Genomic DNA, 19,589 nt, shown 5'->3' with positions numbered 1-19,589 from the left:
GTACCATCATCCAGTTCAGTAGGCAGCTTCGCGCATGTCTGCTTTATGGAGATAGAAACTCTGTATCAGAAAGGCCCTAAGTTCCTGAAGGGAGGGTTGGCATAGGAGAGCCTGATTCCAAAGCCTGTGTTCCTCTTCAGTAGTCCCCTGGTGGCTCCCACAGTGGGGGTGCAGAGAGCCTATCTCTTCCCCCCAATACCCCCTCACCCCTGCTTACCTTTCACAATCTAAGTAGTGGCATCACTGTGCAGAAAGGCCAGCCCAGGAGGCCACAGGAAGCAGCTGTGGGTGGGAGGTGGGGCTTGCGGCCAGTTGGAGGGAGCCTGGGACCTGCAGCCAGATAGCTGCAGAACTCTAGCCACAGTGGGCCAGCTCAGCCATGATGGTGGCTCCCCGACTCTTAGGTGTCTTGCTCCTATTCCTGCTCCTGGCCTCAGGTGAGTGACTTGCTCCCAGTCCCCTCTTGCCAAGCCTGGGAGACCTTGCTGTGGGCAGTAGCCTTTGCAGCAGATAAAGGGGGAGCCGGGGATGGGGCAGGAGAGGGGATAATTAGAAAAGTCTGAACGTGTCCTCCGAGGAGCCTGCCCTGACTGCTTAGCTCTTTGGGTGAGCCCAGCAGTCCCTATCAATTTTGCTAGGGGCTGGGCTCTCCTGCTCCCTCCCACAATGCCCAAGAGTGTGCCATGGCGACTCCATGTTTTAGCTCCTTGGGTGCTTAGCTCTGAATGCCTCAGTGCATCCATTCGTGTGTGTGGGCCTGTGACCCTGGCCACACTCATCAGCCTCTTTGGGCTTAAACTCCTCTGGTCTTCCAGAACTGGGGATTGCAGCTCCAAGCCAAGGTCAGTCTCTGCCTCCAGACAGGTGGAAAATGGCAGCACCATTGGCTGGGAAGGCCTTGGCATAGAGAGGGTCAGTGACATTTGTGGGGCTCACCAACTGGTGGATAGTGGCTCTTAGCAGGTGTCAACTGACACTACAGGGCCACAAGTCCCTCCTCTGGTTGCAAACATTGTATCATTTGTTGGCTGGACCCTCTATGCTTCCCGGAGCAGTGACCTTTCCCCTCTGGCCAGGTGGGGACCCCAGTGGTGGACAGGCTACAGCCTTGGGGGAGGTTTGTATGGGGAGAGGAGATATCTCCATCAGTGGACCTGCCTGTGTTAGTTGCCATTTGTCTGCCTACTTACTCATTCACTCATGCATTCATGACATCAGTAGTGCCACTCTGTTCTGTGCCAGGCCCTACATAGGCACTAAGTGGCCCCTGCCCCTAAGAAACCCAGGGGTCTAGTAGAGCTGCCTTCTCTGGGGGCTGTGATGTATTTCAGCTGCGTAGAGAGCGAAGCATGTTCTCTGTATGAAGAATGGGAAGATTCCTCAAGATGTACCCCTAAGGACCCTGTGAGGTACATGGAAAAGATCTGCATGTAAATGGTGCTGTGTACCTGGGTTATTTCTGGGAAGTGATGCAGTTTGAAGGAGGTGAACTCCAGCATGTGGCCTGGGACCTGCAGGGAGAGGAGCTTACAATTCTCATTCCATGTCTTCATGCGTGGCTTAGGTGGTAAACTCGAGGCCCATGTTACCTTTGTTGAAAGATCAGTGAATACAAGGAGACACATCCAGGCTTCCACAGCAGGTGCTTCAGCATATAAACAGTCTTAGAATGAACAGTCTAGAATGAACCATCTGCCGGAATAAATAGTAAACTCTTAGAACCACCACGCTACATGCTTTATGTATATTATGTCCCATCTTCCCCCCCAGAACTCGCAAGGAAGGTACATAAGCTCCCATTTTGCTGATGAGATTACCATAGCTTAGAGAGTTTAAGTAACTTGCCTGAGAACACACAGCCATCAGGTGGCCTGAGGCTTGCATCTATCCCGGTATTAAGTCAAAGGAAACTGATCTAGAAGTCACCATGGCAGAACTGTAATCCTGGGGCAGCCTCTGATTAGCTGGTGACCACACTGGGAACCAGGGGCCTTTGCTGGCTACATCCTCTGCTGACAGCATGTAGGAGGTGGCTGTGAGAGTTGTAACATTGATGTGAGAGAATGTGGCAAACCGGGCTGTATAGGGCCAAGCGTTAAGCTGGGAGCTCCTGTTGCAAAGGTTTCATGAGGTGTGACAGCACAGCTTCCTGGAGCAGGCGGGAAAGGAAAGGAACCATCGCACCTAATAGGGGGACTTTGTGTCCGCAAAGCCAGATGCCAAGTCCTTTGCCCATACTTGGCCCAGAACATCACACAGCCCTGGGAGGTGTCAAGGTCAGGGAGTGGTATCCATCGTGGTCCAGGGACAAACCAGAACCCAGGGAAACAGAGCTGGCTCCAGCCTGTACACACCACCAGGCTCTGGAGCTTGAATTTCCTCTCATCATGACCATCCCTCCACCCCGTGCAGCCCACCACTCACACTGTGCAACCCCAGGTCAGAGGCCCAATGAAAAGCCAAGAAACGTCTGCCTGGGGATCCTGAATGCAGGCCAGTATGACTCCTTCTCCTTGGAGGAGACCGCCCAGTGCTTTGCAAAATGTCGACGGAGGCACCAGGAGTCATGCAACGAGGGGAAACTGCACAGGTGAGGTGCCACAGCTGGTGGGGTGGGGGAGCCTGTAGCTCCTGGGAAGAGGGTGGGGTGAGGGGGCAGGCGCCCCCATGGCCCTGGAGAATGCTGCTGCTCCCACTCACTTTTCCCTGCTTGCTGTTTGGTTCTCACATCTCCCTCCTGCCCAGGAATCAGGACACCCAGCTGACCCCCGGGGTGGCACTCATTCTGCCCTATACAAATCCAAGCGGTGGTAATCCCAGGTGCTAGCAAACAGAACGATGGGCAGGGTGCCAGTTTAGCCTGGAGGAGAGAAGGCTGCCGAGGCTCCCACAGAGGCAACCCATGGAAAGGTTTTGAGGAGTGTATAGGAGTTTTCCAGTTGAGCCCAGGCAGCAGAACTTGTAAGTGCCAGGGGAGCATATGGGACTAGGGTGGAGCTCGCTGCTGTGAAGAGGAGGCAGGGATACAGAACTGAGCACGGGAGTGCAGCATGACTTAAAGTTTATGGGAGTGGAATTAAAAGTGCTGAAGTTTGTGTTTAGTTCTTTCATAAATCCACATTTCCCATGAACTCTTTTAAAGCAGCCGCATCTAGACCGGGGCTAAGGTGGCACGAGTTGTGGGAGCTGCAACAATGTGGGGGGGACAGGGAAGCAGGCACTGGTTTTTAACATTTTTATTAATATATATTTTTTTTACTTAAAAGGCAGAGAGAAAGAGGAGAGATTTTCTATCCACTGGTTCCTCAAATGTCCACAACATCTAGGCTGGCCCAGGCTGAAGCCAGGAGCCTGCCTCTGAGGGTGCACAGTACCAGTGAGCTGGGATCTGAAGTGGAGCTGGATCCAAACCCAGGCTTTGCTATTGTTCCAGACACCTTCCTGCCCTCCCTGGAAATGATTTTTTTTAAAAAATAAAGATTTATTTTTATTGCAAAGTCAGATATACAGAGAGGAGGAGAGTCCGAGAGGAAGATCTTCCATCTAATGATTCACTCCCCAAGTGACTGCAATGCCTGGTGCTGAGCTTATCTGAATCTAGGAGCCAGGAACTTCTTCCAGGTCTCCCACATGGGTGAAGGGTTCCAAGGCTATGGGCCATCCTCGACTGCTTTCCCAGGCCACAAGCAGGGAGATGGATGGGAAGTGAGTGGGACTGCCGAGATTAGAACTGGAGCCCATATGGGATCCCGGTGCATTCAATGAAAGGACTTCAACCGCTAGGCTACCACCTTGGGCCTGGAAATGATGTTTTTAAGTGCAGAAGAACAGGGTCCACTTTATATTTTACAAGACTATTCAGGCTTTAGTAGAGAACCCAGGGGTGGGGATGCAGGAGGCAGCAGGGTGAAATAGGTCAGTGCCACTGCAGTGGCCTGGGAACGAGTGAGGGGCTGGCCTGGCAAACTGACAGGTGCACCTGGCAAGGGATGAGGGGTCCAGGAGGTCAGATGATGTGGAGCCAGGAGCCCAAGAACCTGAGGAGGTGTGGGTTGAGACTGAGGAGAAGTTTAGATGACATTGTGAAGTCATCTCCCAAACTAGTTCACCTGCTCTAATCTAATCTGATCAAAGCTGCCAGAAACTTCTGGGGACACAGAAAAGCACCTGACTTGTGGGCCAGTGCTCAGCAGATATCTGTGGAAGGAAGGAAGTACCCCCATGAACCCAAGAGAGGGCGGGAACGTAAATGGACCGGCCTCCGTGATCTCCGTGGACTGAAAATGCTCCCATCCTTGTCCTCAGCTGCTCTGGCAGCTTCGTGGCTCCACCCACCCGACCCCAGAGCTATTCAGGGGCTTTGCTTTGGGCTGTCTTACTCTTTGGGACCAGACAAGCTTTCCGGCTTCGGTCCCCAACCAGCACTTCCAAACCCTGCCTAGCAACCCCATATATCCAAGGCACTCAAGGTTAAGTAATTTATCTAGAGTTACACAGCAGGCAAGTAGCAAAATCAAGTGCAAGCCTAGATCTGGAAGGCTGTGACAGAGACTTGCAGGATCAGACAGCCATTGCTTAAAAGAGGCATTGGATTCCAGATAGGTTGTCTTTCAATTTGCACATCTGTATAATGGGACAAAAATATCACTAAACTCCACCAAATCTGTAATTCACACACATTAGCAGTTTTACCTGTTTAATTAACAGCATTGTTACTTTGTCTTCTAAAGCCATTGTTCCTGATTTCTAATGCCTTCCCCCTAGGTGGTTGTTAACACTGAATGCAACAACACATGTTAAGAGTTGTTAGCAAACAGTAGGAGCTCAATATATGCTACTATTTGAATAAGTTTCTTATGACAAAGTATTACATATTTGTTGTGGTAGCCTGGTGGTTAAAGTCCTTGCCTTGCATGTGCCAGGATCCCGTATGGGTGACAGTTTGTGTCCTGGAAGCCCCACTTCCCATCCAGCCCCCTGCTTGTGGCCTGGGAAAGCAGTCGAGAACAGGCCAAAGTCTTGGGACCCTGTAGCCACGTAGAAGACCTGGAGGAAGTTCCTGGCTTCTGGCTTCAGATTGGCACAGCACCAGCCATTGCAGTCACTTGGGGAGTGAATGATCAGATGGAAGATCTCTCTGTCCTCCTCTCTGTATATCTGACTTTGCAATAAAAATAAATAAATCTTCAACAAAATACATAAATTTAACCTTTAAATATATTTTAAAAATTATTTGAAAGTTAGAGCTACAAAGGAAACAGATCTTTTATCTGCTGTTTCACTTCCCTAATGGCTGTAGTGGCTATGATTGAGCTGATCCAAAGCCAGGAGCCACAAGTTTCCTCTGGGTCATTCACATGGGTTCAGAGGCCCAAGGTTTTGAGCCATCCTCTGCTGCTTTCCTAGGCTATTAGCAAGCAGCTGAATCATAAGGCGAGCAGCTGGGACCAGAACCAGTACCCATGCGATATGCCAATGCCACAGGATGAGGCTTGGCTGTGCTGGCCCCTAAATTTATCTTTTAACTTCACTCTTCCTGAATTTTTGGTTGTACTTTCACAGAAATCAGTAATCTGTATCCAGTCATCTCTTTTGTTGATGAATATTTGAATGGACTCTACTTTTTTTTTTCTTTAAGATTGATTTATTTTCACTGCAAAGTCAGATTTTAAAGAGAAGGAGAAACAGATCTTCTGTCCGCTTGGTCTGAGCCAATCTGAAGCCAGGAGCTTCTTCTAGGTCTCCCAAGCAGGTGCAGGGTCCCAAGGCTTTGGGCCATCCTCCACTGCCTTCCCAGGCTACAAGCAGGGACTGGATGGGAAGCAGGGCTGTTGGGATTAGAACAGGTGCCCATATGGGATGCCGGCGCGTTCAAGGCAAGGACTTTAGCCGCTAGGCCACGGCGCTGGGCCCTATGTTTCTTCTTGATAGTTGCATGAACATGCATAATTTTGTGTGGTGTTTTTCTAGGCACAATTTGCTGCATTAGGTAAAGGCATGTGATAGCAACTGCCAAGTAGTTTTCCAAAGAGGTTGACGCGAGCCCCGTGCTCACCAGCAAGTTGAAATAGCTCTAACTTCCCCACAGCCTTGGAAGCCCTTGATGTAATCTACTTTTTTCATATTAGTCATTCTGGCAGGTTGGTTGTGTATCTGCTCGTGACTTAAATTCCCTGATAACTCTGAAGCTTAACACCCTGTATGTCTTTATGTGCAGTTTTAAGATCCTCTTTGTAAGTATCATTTTAACTCTTTCCTTCATTGTTTTGTGATTTGTTTGAATTTTTCTTAGTGATATTTTTAAAAAAGATTTATTTATTTTATTGGAAAATCATATATATAGAGAGGAGGAAAAATGGAGGAAGATCTTCCTCCACTGATTCACTCCCCAAATGGCCTCAACAGCCAAAGCTGTACCCATCCGGAGCCAGGAGCCAGGAGTGTCCTCCAGGTCTCCTGCATGGGTGCAGAGTCCCAAGGCTTTGGACCATCCTTGACTGCTTTCTCAGGCCACAAGCAGGGAGCTGGATAGGAAATGGGGCTGCTGGGACATGAACAGACGTGTGCAAAGTGAGAACTTCAGTCGCTAGGCTACTGTACCAGGCCCTCTAAATGATTTTCTGAGTGTGTAAATTGCTGTGAGAAGTGGGCATTCTCTCTCATCACCCCAGATGCTTCTGATACACAAAAGGTTTCAGCACCATAGAGCGTCAACTGCTAGTTTCAGGTAGCTGGAACAGTGGTAAAGCAAAGGCTAGCTAGTGTGATAGGGAGTGGGGAGGGGAGAGATGATCTTTCTCCATATAGCTGATTCAAAGGCTGGATGTCCAATATCCAATTAGCACTCAATACATGTGCTTACAGTACTTGCTCAAGCACACAATAATCCCCCAGTTAAAAATACTCAGATTCCTCCAAATAAATCATGCAAAGACCAACAAGCATACAAAGAGATACTTAGCATCAGTAGCTTCTAGGGAAATGCCAATGAAAGCTCAATGGGAGACAGGGCATGGCTGAGGTGGTTAAGTGTGTTTGGGATAGGACCTGGCGCCGTGGCCTAGCGGCTGAAGTCCCTGCCTTGAACGCACCTGGATCCTATATGGGCACCAGTTCTGGTCCCAGCAGCCCTGCTTCCCATCCATCTCCCTGCTTGTGGCCTGGGAAAGCAGTCGAGGACGACCCAAAGCCTTGGGACCCTGCACCCATGTGGGAGACCTGGAAGAATCTCCTGGTTCCTGGCTTTGGATTGGCATAGCACCGGCCATTGCAGTCACTTAGGGAGTGAACCATCAGAAGAAGGATCTTCCTCTTTGTCTCTCCTCCTCTCTGTATATGTTTGACTTTGCAATAAAAATAAATGTTTTTTTTTTTTTTTTTAAAAAAAGTGTTTGGGCTTGATCCCTGATTCCAGCTCTTGACACCAGCCTTCTGCGAATGCAGGTCTTGGAAGGCAGTGGTAATGACTCAAGTAGGTGGGCCCTGTCACAAATGTGGGAGATTGGGGTTGAGTTTCTGGCACCTGGCTTCAGCCTGGCCCAGCCCAGCCATTGTGGGCATCTGGAGAGTGAACCAGCAAATGGGAGCTCTCTTTGCCTGTCTCTGTGTTGCTCAAATAAATAGTCTTATTTTTTTTTAAAGATTTATTTTTATAGGAAAGGCAGATTTACAGAGAGGAGAAACAGAGAAAGATCTCTATGCTGGTTCGTGCCTCAAATGGCTGCTGTGGCTGGAACCAAGCTGGTCTGAAGGCAGAATAAGGAGCCTCTTCTAGGTCTCCACGCAAGTACAGTGTTCCAAGGCCTCTTTCCCAGGCCATAAGCAGAGAGCTGGATCATAAGTGGAGCAGCTAAGACACAAACTAGATGGAGCCTATATGGGATGCCAGCACCTGCAGGCAGAGGATTAGTCAGTTGAGTCATCATGCTGGCCCCAAACAAATTGTAAAACCACAATAACAAAAGCTAGCATTGTGGGGTAGCAGGGAAAACCTGTGATGGCTGTGATGCCAGCATCCTTTATCAGTGCCAGTTAGAGTCCTGGCTGCTGCACTTCTGATCCAGCTCCCTGCTTATGGCCTGGGAGAAGCAGCAGAAGATGGCCCAAGTGTTTGAGCCCCTGCCACCCATGTGGAAGACCTGGCTGCTGCCCTCAATCAGGAGAGTGAACCAGCAGTTGGAAGATCTCTCTGAAAATACAAAAAGAAAAAACCTTCCCCAAAGATACCGTCTCATACCCAGGAAGATGACTGTAATTAAAAACAGAGCAGAAAACATTGAATAAAATAAAATACATATAAACAAAAACCCCAAGTGCAGGTAAGGAGATGGATAAACTGTATCCCTCGTACAGTGCTGGTGTGACTGTAATCTGGTGCAACCACCGTGCAAAATGGTAATTTTTCATGAAGTTAGGATTACCCTAAGACCCAGCAATTCCATTCCAACGTTGATGCCCAAGAGAATTTAAAGCAAGTCTTTCTAATCGAAGTTTGTGCATGGATATTCATAGCAGGATTATTCACAATAGCCAAAAAATAGAAATGGCACTGCTGCCCATCAAAGGATGAGTACCTGGAATGTGGACTATTCATACAACGAAATAGCATTCATGCAGGAAAACGAGCAGAGCCCAGATGCACACTATAACAGATAAAGCTTGAAAATGTTGTGCTAAGTACAAGAAGTAGGGTTTCCATGTGTATGAAATGGCTTGAACAGGCAATTCTCAAAGGCTGCAAGCTGATTTGATTAGTGTTGCCACGGGCTGGAGGAAGTAGCCAGGGAGGGACTACTGAATGGGTACGTGGTTTGCATTTGGGATGATGACAAACTAGATAGTGGTAACCATTGCACACTGTGGGGAGTATGTCGACACCAATGAATTATACACTTCAGAATGGTTGTAACTATTTTATGACAAAAGGACAATCCCCTCATGTACTCAGAGACCTCCAGCTGGGAACCCGCTGGGACCAGGCTGTCCTCCCTCCCACAGCAACTCTAGGGTGTGCTTTTTGCGTGTTCTGGGTCAGTCCTGTCACCCCAGGAGCCTAATGGGTAGATGACTCAGATGGCAAAATCCTGGCCTCCCCCTGACCCCTGGCCCTTGCAGCTACTGGCTCAACTATGAGAAGTACCTGGTGCAGAATTCGGAGCACAGGGTGGACTTGCCTTTCGTCAAAGCTGTGGTCCAGAGCTTCAGCACCAACACCACGGAGGACCTGAACTTTTCTCTAAAGCCCTCTGAGGTGAGGCGTTCCCCCATCCACCCACAAAGTTCCTGGTAGGTCATTGGATGAGTGGTCCCAGTTATTCAGCAGGGGAGATCCCTGAAGAAGAGTCAGGAGACTCGGATTCTAGTCCTGCATTCTCCATTATATTACCTGTCCTTCAGGAAATCCATTTCCTTCCAGGAGCTCTGGAGTCCTCATCTGTAAAGCGGGCTGCATATCTCCTCCAAGTCTGAGACTCCTATGAGCACTTCCATCTAAGAGACATGGGGAAGGAGGGTATGGCGGGTTGGCACTCTGGCTACCAATGGGCTCAGTGAGCAGACTCTGGATTTATATCAGTCTGGGTTCAAATCCCAACATTGCCCCCTTAACAGCAAGTGTAATTATGAACAACTGATTTTTTTTTGAGTCTCAGTTTCTCCTTATTGTCAAGACGATGGGAGGAGCCGTGAGATGGCAGGTGCACAGAGAATGGCAGGTACAGTGGGAGCTCAGCCTCCTGAGACAAGGACCCCATGGTCTTTTCTTGGTCCCTTTATTCTGTTGCACAAGCAGCTAAACCCTTTGCACAGGGTCTTCGCTGATCCCGGAAATCACCCACATGTCTTCTGGGCAAGGTCTGGGCAGAGAAGGAAATGGAGGGTGGGGCTGCAGCTCCAAGTCTGAGTTTCTAGCGCAGAGGATGTGCCAGGTGGGATGGGGTTGCAGTCTTAGGAAAACCAGGGAAATCAGAGACTGAGCATGCCCATAGTTACCAGTGGGGTTTATGGTCGTTTAAATGATTCCGAGTTTTTGAACTGGGTTACTATCCCGAGTTATACATAGTGGTGATTAGGACCTTCTTCACATTAGCAAACTGAGATGGCCCAGCTTTCTTCTGTTTCTGCCACTTGTGCCATACTGGTGGTTACACAGGCACCTGCTCAGCTCCATTCTCCAGTTTAGGAAAACTGAGTCTACACAAATGCTACAATTTGACCTAGGGTTCACCAGCTATGCAGGGCAAACTCAGAGTATGTTGGGAGGTCCTATTTCTGAGCTGAAAGGCTTCAGGTGCTGCCTGTCCACCCTGCGTGCCTCGGTTTCCCTCCCAACTGTACTGATAGAGGTGGGGACTCTTGGGGTGGTGGGGATAATTTTTGGGTAAAGATTGGAGCTTCTGGGCTTGTGGTTGCAGGTTCCAAGGCGAGTAATGAAGGGCGAGAACAAACCCCTTGTTGGAGTCCGATTTCCCAAGAGCCTTTTCAGAAACCTGCCAGGCAACAGGTCCGCAGTCCAGCTGGCTTTGATGGTTCTGGATGTAGGTCTGGGGACTCTCTTCAAGGTGAGGAGAAGCCTGTTGGGGACATAGGGGTATTCCAGGCTTTACTAGGGCCCCACGTTCTAGCCTACCTGCATTGACCACTGAGAGGGCTCCAATGGGTCAGGGCAGCCATCCATCTCTGGAGTGTTTGGACTTGAAGCCAACCCACACACCAGCACCCTTCACCTTGCATGCATTCCAAGCATGCTCATGTGCCCTTGTGCATGCCCACACATGTGTGTCCTTTGCTGTGCCCTTGCAAATGTTATCTGATGTGATCTTGTGGGACCTCGTCCACATAAGCAAGTGTCCCCTGACCCTGGTAAATCTCTGTGTTGGCTGTGTTCACCCAGAGGTGTGTGTGCACCTGTAGCAGTTCTGTACAGTTGCCTGTCCATAAGGCCCCTCTGCTCTCCAGTTTCTTGGCTGATCTTGGCCCCATGCCTGCTTGTTCTGAGGACAGAGAAGTCCCAGAGGCTGACCATAGAGAGCTATCAGGTGCACAGCTTTGTAGCCGGCTGACCTGAAGTATATGGATGAGACCATCCCAAGCCACAGACCACAGGCAGCAGCAGGCAGTGCCTTGCTGGGGAGGGTTGGAACAGTTCCTTCCATAGCCTGCCTCCCCTCTGCCCTTGTAGGGTCCCCAGCTCAGCCTGGAGGATGGCAGCCGCGTATTGAACAACTGCCTGGTGAGCTTGAGTATGAACAAAACACCTGTCACCAGGCTGGCCGAGCCTGTGGAAATCACTTTCTCCCACCAGCGCCAGCCCCCCGTGAGTCCCCTCTCTCTACTGGCCATCACTGGGAAGGCAGGATGGACGAGCATGCGAGGGCACATGAGTTTTGAGCAGGCATCCCCAGGAGAAGCTACTGTGGCTGAACACACTACTGTGCTCCGAGACACACAATTGTCCTATACACATGTGCCCTGGACCACTCCCACTCCTGCCCACAAATCTGTTCCCTACAGGCACCGTGCACACACACATGCTCACACATGTGCGTAACATGCTCCCAAGCCCTGCCACCCCAGCCCCACGGTCTATGCACCTTACCCACTGGTCCAACCTATGTCAGATGATGCAAATTCATGTTCCTGTGTGACCCACAGGGGTGAACCTTGCTTTCTGCCTAATGCACATGCACACAAGCCAGGCCCTCTGGAGCATGCTACTTCCCCACCCCTCCCTCCTCTCCCAACCTTCCTCCTTCTTCTCTCTTGACTCTGTGCCCTGATTCCAGAACATGACCTTCACCTGCGTGTTCTGGGACACGGACAAAGGTAGGGTCCAGCTGACCTGGGGTCAGATGGGCAGGGAGGGGTTGGGCTCCCTAGGGGAAGGAGATGAAGCTTCTCCCCTCCCGGCCTCCCCAGGAGACTGGGATTCCAAGGGCTGCTCCACGGAGTGCCAAGCCGAGAAGACTGTCTGCCGCTGCGATCACCTGACTTTTTTTGCCTTGCTGCTGGTAACAGCTCACTCTTCCCAGATCCCTGCAGCACTGCTAGTGCCTACCCATGCCTACCCCTGGGAGGGGACTGCCCACTGAAGCTGAGGCCTCTGGGGTGCATGGGCCTGACCTCGCGCTGACCACACTGGTTTGTGGGGTCATCCACAGAGGCCTATCTTGGACCAGACCACCGCACACATCCTCACACGCATCTCCCAGGCGGCCTGCGCTGTCTCCTCCATCTTCCTGGCCTTTACCATTGTCCTCTACGCTGCCTTGAGGTGGGTGACACCCCCATGCAATACTCCCTGCTGCCATTTCCCTTCTGTCTTCCAGGGACAGGGTAGAAAGCTTCCTGGTTGTGTAGTGTGTCCATACCTTGCTCCCCCTCAATTGCAAATGGGATTAGAGATCAGGGAGGGTCAGGACAACTTCAGTGACAGGTGCAGAAACTCAAGTCAGTTGGCTTAAGTGAAATAGGGCCTGTGTGATTCAGGTCAGGGAAAACCCCAAAGCCCGTGGACTTGAGGCGGTTTGGTCCAGGTATTCCAAAGCGTCCGCAGCAGGGCCTTGACCTCCCTTCACCTCTCACAGCCTTGTGGGCCTGGCCAGGCAGCTTCCCCACCTCCAGAGTCTTTCCCGGCCACAGGCTACATCATGGCTGTGACAGCTCAGGCCAACATGAAAGCCCTCTCTCCTCTTTCTGAATATTCAGAACTCAATCCCGGAATGGAATGATTTACTGCAAAGTAATTACAGACTGACTGGAAACTGCAAAAATAGCATTGAGTCCTCTGGTGTCACCTGCCCAGCAGTGCTGCCCTCTGGAACTATAGCATGATACCAAAACCAGGAAGTTGAATGCAAGAGGGTTCTGCAGGCCGGAAGAGACGTGTTGCTCCATTTCCTCAGTTGAAACTTGAATTCGTGCATGTGTGTGCCTATGCAGTTGTACCCCTTGTGTACTCTTGGAGTTGAGCTTCATGCTGGTCTCAGGGGATTCTGTGGTTAAAGGAAGGAACAGGTGGATTGGTCAGGCCAGGTCCAGTGGCTACTCTAGATTTGAGCTAACAAAGGACTGACCACCACCACTCCCTGTACATTGGATCCTGGCTGATGGGGGCAGGATATTCCTTTGGGATGTCCGGTGCTGCTTTCAGAAGAAGGGGCAGATCTCACTTGCCCAGAGCCCAGGCTAGGGAACGTTAAAGATCTACCAGCTTGCAGGAGCCTGTGGGAGCAGCCCATGTTACTCCCACCTGCATTACCCAAGCTCAGCCGTAACCAACACGGAGCAGCCCTTGGAGGTCCCCGTTTCCCATGTTGGGGCCCTCCACTGCCTTTCTTGGTCATCAGTCCTGGGCTATAGTCCCAGACCAACTCCCTCAATGTAAGTCATGCCACCACCTTCATGCCCTGCAGAGCCTGGCCTAGGACATCATCTCCAACCCCAATAAGCTGAGCAAGGCTGGTCAGCTATCTGTATGCCTGGGCAGGAACTGGGCTGGGAGTGCAGGGAAGAACTGCCACCAGCTCCCAAGGGTGTAGGACCTGACACCTCATGGGAGCCCACCAGCTTCTCTAGGCAACCCTAGGAAAGAGCCTGTCTGTCAGGTGCAAGCCCTTAGGGACATGATGGGTTAAGAATGTGGAGAGGGAGCTCAATGGAGAGGGAAGTAAGTCTGGCTGAGAAGCACTGGGCAGAGATTCTGCACATAACTCTGAAAATCCCTGTCCCTCTCAGAGACTCCATCCCCTGACATACTCTAGGCTTCCTACGTCCTTCCATCTATCCATCTCTGGCTGCCTCTCATCACCTGTGCGGGCCCCTGAGTTCACAATCAGGGTCAGGATTGCATAGTGCTCTTGGGAACCTTGTAGCCCAACCTGTGCTCAGGGCATTCAGAGCCAGTGTCCACAGCAGGCAGGTGGTAGGGGAGTTTTGAAGGCAGAGTCGGGGGTCAGGCAGGAAGCTTGGAGGAGTTGGGGTGCAGGGAGGAGCCCAGGAATCAGAGGGAAGAGTGTGGACTCAACTTGGAAGAGGTGAGGAGGCAGCAGCAGTCTGCAAGCTACACAGACAGAGGGCCATCAAGGTCAGGGCTGAGGCTGTAGGTCTGGCACCTGCAGAGCAGTTTGGGATTGAACTTGGGGGTGGGACTCTCAACTGGACTGCAGATATGGGTGATCCTGCAGGAGCAGGCACAGGAGGTGGAATCACAGCTGTTGGACAATGTGATGGATGGGCAAGAGCACCTCCCAGGCATGGTAGCTCTTGGAATCTCAGCCAAACTCCTCTCTCTGCAGGCTCTCCCGGCAGAGGTTCAAGTCAGAAGATCCCCCCAAGATCCACGCGTCCCTGAGCAGTAGCCTGCTTCTGCTGAATCTGACCTTCTTGGTCAATGTGGGCAGTGGCTCTGGAGGCTCCAGTGCTACCTGCTGGGCCCGGGGTGCCATGTTCCATTACTTCCTGCTTACTACCTTCACCTGGATGTGCCTGGAAGCCTTCCATCTCTACCTGCTTGCCATTCGGGTCTTCAACACCTACTTTAGGCACTATTTCCTAAAGCTAAGCTTGGTGGGCTGGGGTAGGTTTTGGCTGATCAGTGATGGCTGGTTCTAGGGGATCCCACAGAGTTTGACGGAGGTTGGCACTGAGGGAGCTCTAGCAAGGCCACGTCTCTCCCCTTGCCCCTAGGCCTGCCTGCCCTCGTGGTCATTGGCACAGGGAGTGCCAACAGCTATGGCCTCTACAACATCCGTGACCAGGACAACCGTACCTCGCTGGAGCTGTGAGTGATGCTGTGGAGGAGCAGGGGTGATGTCAGGGGCTGCAGGGAGGAGGGGGAAAGACAGGAATGCAAGGGAGGTAGTCCAGCTACAGTCAGACCAGAGGGATCCTGAGATCCAGCTGGTGCATAGCATAGGGGTGGTAAACTGAGGCTGCAGAGAGAAAGGGGGGTGCTGTCAAGAGGGGACTGAAGCAGGGTTAGGATGACTTGCTCTTGCCTGAGTCACCTCTTGCCCAGGTGGCACCTCTCCCATGCCAGCTGCTCAGCCTGGTGATAGAAGCAAATGCAGACCTCAGCTCCTGGCTGCCTCTCGGCCAGGTGCCCTTGTGCAGCTGGCCTATCCCTTTGTAGCAGCCTGAGTCTAGTCCAGGTTCTGACCCTGACTATGTGTGTGACCAAGGACAAGCCTGCCCTCACTTGCTTCTGTGGCACCTGCTTCTGGGCCTGTGGCTGTGAACCAGAAATGGCTAGACTCTGTCCCCAGGACCTGGGAAAACAGGGTCCCCAGGACAGACTGAGTCACAGAGATGCCTGCAGTGGCCAGGAGGGCAGTGGGTTAGGGGTCACTTGCATGTCTAAGGGGCTGCAGAGTGTGTCCATGGAGTAGCCAGGAGGCTGATTTTGTAAGAGAAGCAGAATTCTGGATGCCTGTATCCAACCTTCCAAAGGTCTTTGACAGCAGGACACACAGAGCAAGTTTTGGGGTTAATGTGGTCCTTGGGTATCACTGGGGCAGGGTGCCTACAGGCAACCCCATGCCTAACAGGAGTGTGGGGAATGGGGGTGGAGATAGGGGAGGGCAAAGGTCCCCCTGGAGGGGACTTTCTGGAGCTTGCTGTGGGAGAACACATCCTCGCTTAGGCATCATGGCCATTCCCTCCTGCAGGTGCTGGTTCCATGAAGAAACCGCCCTCCATGTCACTGTCCATGGCTACTTCCTGGTCACCTTCCTATTCGGCGCTGTGGTCCTGGCCTTGGTGGCATGGAAGATCTGTACTCTTTCAAGTGCCATGGCGGGCAAGCAGGAGGGGCAGAGCTGGAAGGCGGTCTTCACAGTGCTGGGGCTCTCAAGCCTTGTGGGCGTGACGTGGGGGCTGGCCATCCTCACACCCCTGGGTCTCTCCACCATCTATGTCTTCGCACTTCTCAACTCACTGCAAGGTGAGCCTTGCAGGTCAGGTGCATCCAAGAAGGCAGCGGGGAAAGAGGGTATGGTTGTCAAGAGGCAGGAGTTCCCTTGGGCTGCTCATGTCAAGTGGGAGATTTTAAATACCCAGCAGCCAGACTAGCCTACATTCAGGGATACCACCCAAACCAAAGCTGCTGCTCTCTGCATCTGGATCCCCAGACCTCTGTCTCTCCTTCCTTCCTTCTCTCCCTGATGGCCCTTTCCACCCATGGCTTCCAGGTGGCAGCCTCCACCCTAGTGACCTTCCAATTCAGATGGCCACCTCTGGTCCAATCAGCTAGGAGCAGGAGTCAAGGTCTTGTGACTTTGTGTCTTTCAAGAGCAAGGAAACGACTGAGACCCCGGCAGAGGGCCCGAGCCGAGAATAGAAGTCACTGTTCCCTTCTTGCACCTGCTGCCCTTGCTCCTCACAGAGATATCTCATGCGCCTGTTAATGAGGGAAATAGCTCACCTGTTCTGGGCTGTCACCAGGAGCCAAGGCTTCCTTGCTGTGGCACGTGTGAGCCTTCAAGACCAGGGTTGGCTCCCAGGGACCCATGAGGCTGTGTGTATAGTGGCTGGGACTAGAATCCAAGCTCCGCCCATGCTCCAGTGGGTCCCTCAATTCCTGTGATGGTCATCAAGCCCTGGGCTACTCACTAGGAGTCCCTGGGATGAGATCGGGGAGCCCAGGTTCAGGAGAAATGTCGGCACCAGCAGAAATGACTGCCAGGAAGCCGTTTGCAGCTGTCCCTGCCTGTGACAAACCCTGAGTTCATGTCTGGAAAACCCCAGACATTCACAGTTGGGGAGAGCTGTGCCCTGAAATGACAGACTACATGTGACAGCTTCAGCAAGGACCGTGGCATTTCTTTTTTAAGATTTTATTTATTTTTACTGTAAAGGCAGAGTTTACAGAGAGGACAAAGAAATAGAAGATTCTCTAGTTCCTGGTTCACTCCCCAGGTAGCTTCAATGGCCGAAACTGAGCTGATCTAAAGTGGAAGATTAGCTTGCTATGTCACTGTGTCAGCCGCAGCCCGACTTCAGCCAGGCCTTCTCCTTGTTTGTAGGTGTCTTCATCTTTTGCTGGTTCTCCATGCTCTACCTGCCACGTCAGAGCACCAACTCCTCCTCCTCTGGCACTGCCCGGGTGGACCAGGCCCAGTTCTCATCACCTGAATAGGAGCCCTCGGCCTTGCTTTGGAGATGTGACTGGCTGTTTGGGTCATCTTGGGTGGCTCCCCACCTTCCTCCAGGCTGCAGTCTCTTCCTTGGTGCCATGCAGAGGGAGGGGCCAGGAGACAGCTGGCATGTGGTGGCCTGTTGAATCCCATTCAGACATGTCCATGGGCCCACAAGGCCAAGGACCCAGACTGCAGGAGGCCAAGTTCCTGTCATCCTGAGACTCCTACCAGCACAGAGTACCACTGTCTGTGTCACCAGGCAGCTTCTTTTGGCCAATGCCCACCAGCTGAGCACAGTAGGGGTCTGAACCAAAGAGGGGAGCATGTAGTTGGCTGAGCCCCTAAGGAGCCTTGGTTCTTCCTACGCATTTCCCAATGTCCCCTGCAGCCATACCCAAGGATAGTCAGGAGGTTGCCACTCCTCAGCCCGGAGAGAGTTGTGAACTGGACGTTTATTTGGAACTCCTCCCATGGAGCTGCCCTGGGGTCTTTGCCTTTTGTTCCAGCACCTATCTTCATGGAAGTGACCCAAGCATTCACAGGCTGCTAGCCCACCAGGTGCCTGGCAGGACACTGAGTCTCACAGGGTACCCAGGATAGCTGTGCCACATTCACCTGATCCCCTACCCATCATCCACCCCAAGGTCAGGCATGTGGCTGACCCTGGACCTGCTGTCACTGTCAGGGTGGGAGGCAATTGGTCCAGGGCTCTGTGCACCTGCCTCATTGTGCACCTGCCTCATGTGTGCATCTAAGCAGGGTGAGGACTCCCTGGCAGATAGTGGGCACCATCACCACAGCCTGTACATAGGGCAGGAACCCACCCTGATGCCTTATTCATCTGCCCACCCCCAGCACAAGGCCTGGAATACTTCAGGCCAAACAAACACAAAAATGTTTCAATAAATATGCATTGGCTGAGTAGATGGTTGAGTTTGACTCCACCTGGCAGGGCCCTGGCCAAGGAAATATCTCTGACCAGACCCAGGTTTGTTGTTTGCAGTAGCTGTGGGGAGAGAGAGACTGAACCGAGGAGTTGACCCAGAGAAAATCGAGGCAGAGAGATGGCTGAGAGCAATGGGCCTGGGCTCTGGCCTCCCACTGGAGTCCAAGTCCAAGCCCAGGTTCCAGCCTCGGCCTCCTGACCAGGTACCTACTCCCTATCCCATGACTACCAGGGTGCCTTGTGGACTGTCAGGTGCCTGTGGTGAGAAGCCTTGGTTAAGATTAAATCTGCCCCCTGCACCGGAGGCTGGGGCCACTGCCCCTCTGTAGGCTGGGGCTGGCTGGTGTTCCTGGCAGGAGGGACTCTTCACTTCCCCACCTCAGCAAAGCAACTGAACGATGAGAGACTGGGAGTCCTCCCTTGCCTCATGCAGGATCAGTGCATTCCTAGGAAGCAAGTCCCAAGTTTGGACGGCACTTTGGTTGAGCCATGTGATCTGTTTTTATAGGTGAGCTCGGGGAACTGGGGTTGGGGTGAGGGGCTCATCTCCAGATGTGATTCCTGTGCTGAAGGTCTTGGCTCCCTCACCCCAAGCCGCAGGTTCCCACTCTGAGTGACGGCCTCTCCCAGAAGGCTCAAACCACCTCAAGGAAGGGCCTAGTCATTGGGAAGTGATGAGTGGCGAGCCTCTGTTACTTCCATAACCATTGATTCGCAGGCTGTGTTTGACAACTGTAAGTTTAACTACCTGGGCAGACCGTGCTGTACCCACACACACCTCTGGCCCAGAGAACCTGGGACATCTCAAAGACTACATTTCCCAGAAGCCTCGTCTCTCAGGCCCAGCCCACAGCTTCCACACACTGTTACCTTGGAGACAGCTAACAGCACAGGCTGTCCTTGGAGGGGTGAGGAAGGAAAAAGGGGCTGGAATTGGGGGATGGAGGAGCTGTGGGATGAGGGAGCTCTTTCTGCCTGGGCAGGGTGGGGGCACTCTAATCTTGATCTTTCTGGGGAAGTTTTGGGGTGTGTGTGTGTGTGTAGCAGGGAAGAGGAGCTTGCTGCTAGAAAGGGGATGTGACGGGGGTGGGGGGGTGGGGGGGTCTGTGGATCGGGGAGGGCCTAGGGAGTCCTCACTGCCCCGCTGAAACAGCGGTGGCTGCAGAGACAGCTGGGAGAGTCAGATGTTGCAGTTCTGGCCCCCTTTGCTCCCGTGAGGCGGTGCCCCATGACCTTGGCTCAGGCCCATTCCACCCCCTGCTCTAAGGTAACCCCTGTGTGCTCTGACATCACTTCCTCATCTCCCACCACCCCTTCTTGGACTGCCCTAACCCATCATATACACAAAACATACATACATACACACACACACACACATATATATACACAGCATACACAGCCAGGAGTCTATGCGTTTGAATCACAGATCTGCTAGCTGTGACCTTATATGGGGCACTTTATCTATCTAGACCTCAGTATCCTCTTCTGTGAAGTGGGTTTGTTCAAGT

The 19,589-nt window shown here is 52.1% G+C and overlaps 1 protein-coding gene across 2 annotated transcripts; it reads left to right on the top strand.

Annotated features, from left to right (window-relative positions):
* Window positions 1-331: 331 nt before the first annotated feature.
* ADGRG3 (adhesion G protein-coupled receptor G3) lies at window positions 332-18,052 on the top strand. Of its 2 annotated transcripts, XM_040982640.1 has the most exons (12): window positions 332-437; window positions 2,413-2,590; window positions 9,115-9,250; window positions 10,413-10,559; window positions 11,180-11,314; window positions 11,784-11,823; window positions 11,917-12,008; window positions 12,159-12,271; window positions 14,295-14,575; window positions 14,686-14,779; window positions 15,666-15,940; window positions 17,022-18,052. In XM_040982640.1, the coding sequence occupies exons 1-12, from the start codon at window positions 380-382 to the stop codon at window positions 17,132-17,134; spliced, it is 1,662 nt and encodes a 553-aa protein (XP_040838574.1). In that variant the 5' UTR covers window positions 332-379; the 3' UTR covers window positions 17,135-18,052. The 2 variants fall into 2 exon arrangements, with proteins under 2 accessions (XP_040838574.1, XP_040838573.1); XM_040982639.1 differs by lacking the exon at window positions 332-437 and having other exon boundaries at window positions 1,141-2,590.
* Window positions 18,053-19,589: the final 1,537 nt, after the last annotated feature.

The sequence above is a fragment of the Ochotona curzoniae genome, unplaced genomic scaffold (assembly GCF_017591425.1).
Source record: "Ochotona curzoniae isolate NIBS_2020 unplaced genomic scaffold, NIBS_Ocur_1.0 contig_3622, whole genome shotgun sequence".
Classification (NCBI taxonomy): domain Eukaryota; kingdom Metazoa; phylum Chordata; class Mammalia; order Lagomorpha; family Ochotonidae; genus Ochotona; species Ochotona curzoniae.
The sequence above is the reverse complement of the archived record's forward strand: the minus strand, read 5'-3'. Positions and strand labels throughout refer to the sequence as shown.

Bases quoted from the DNA above. Each gene is read 5' to 3' on its own strand.
- ADGRG3 (XM_040982639.1), top strand. From the start codon at position 2,127: ATGAGGTGTGACAGCACAGCTTCCTGGAGCAGGCGGGAAAGGAAAGGA. The intron at 2,591-9,114 runs GTGAGGTGCCAC...TGGCCCTTGCAG, and splicing joins AACGAGGGGAAACTGCACAG to CTACTGGCTCAACTATGAGA. The intron at 11,315-11,783 runs GTGAGTCCCCTC...CCCTGATTCCAG, and splicing joins CCCACCAGCGCCAGCCCCCC to AACATGACCTTCACCTGCGT.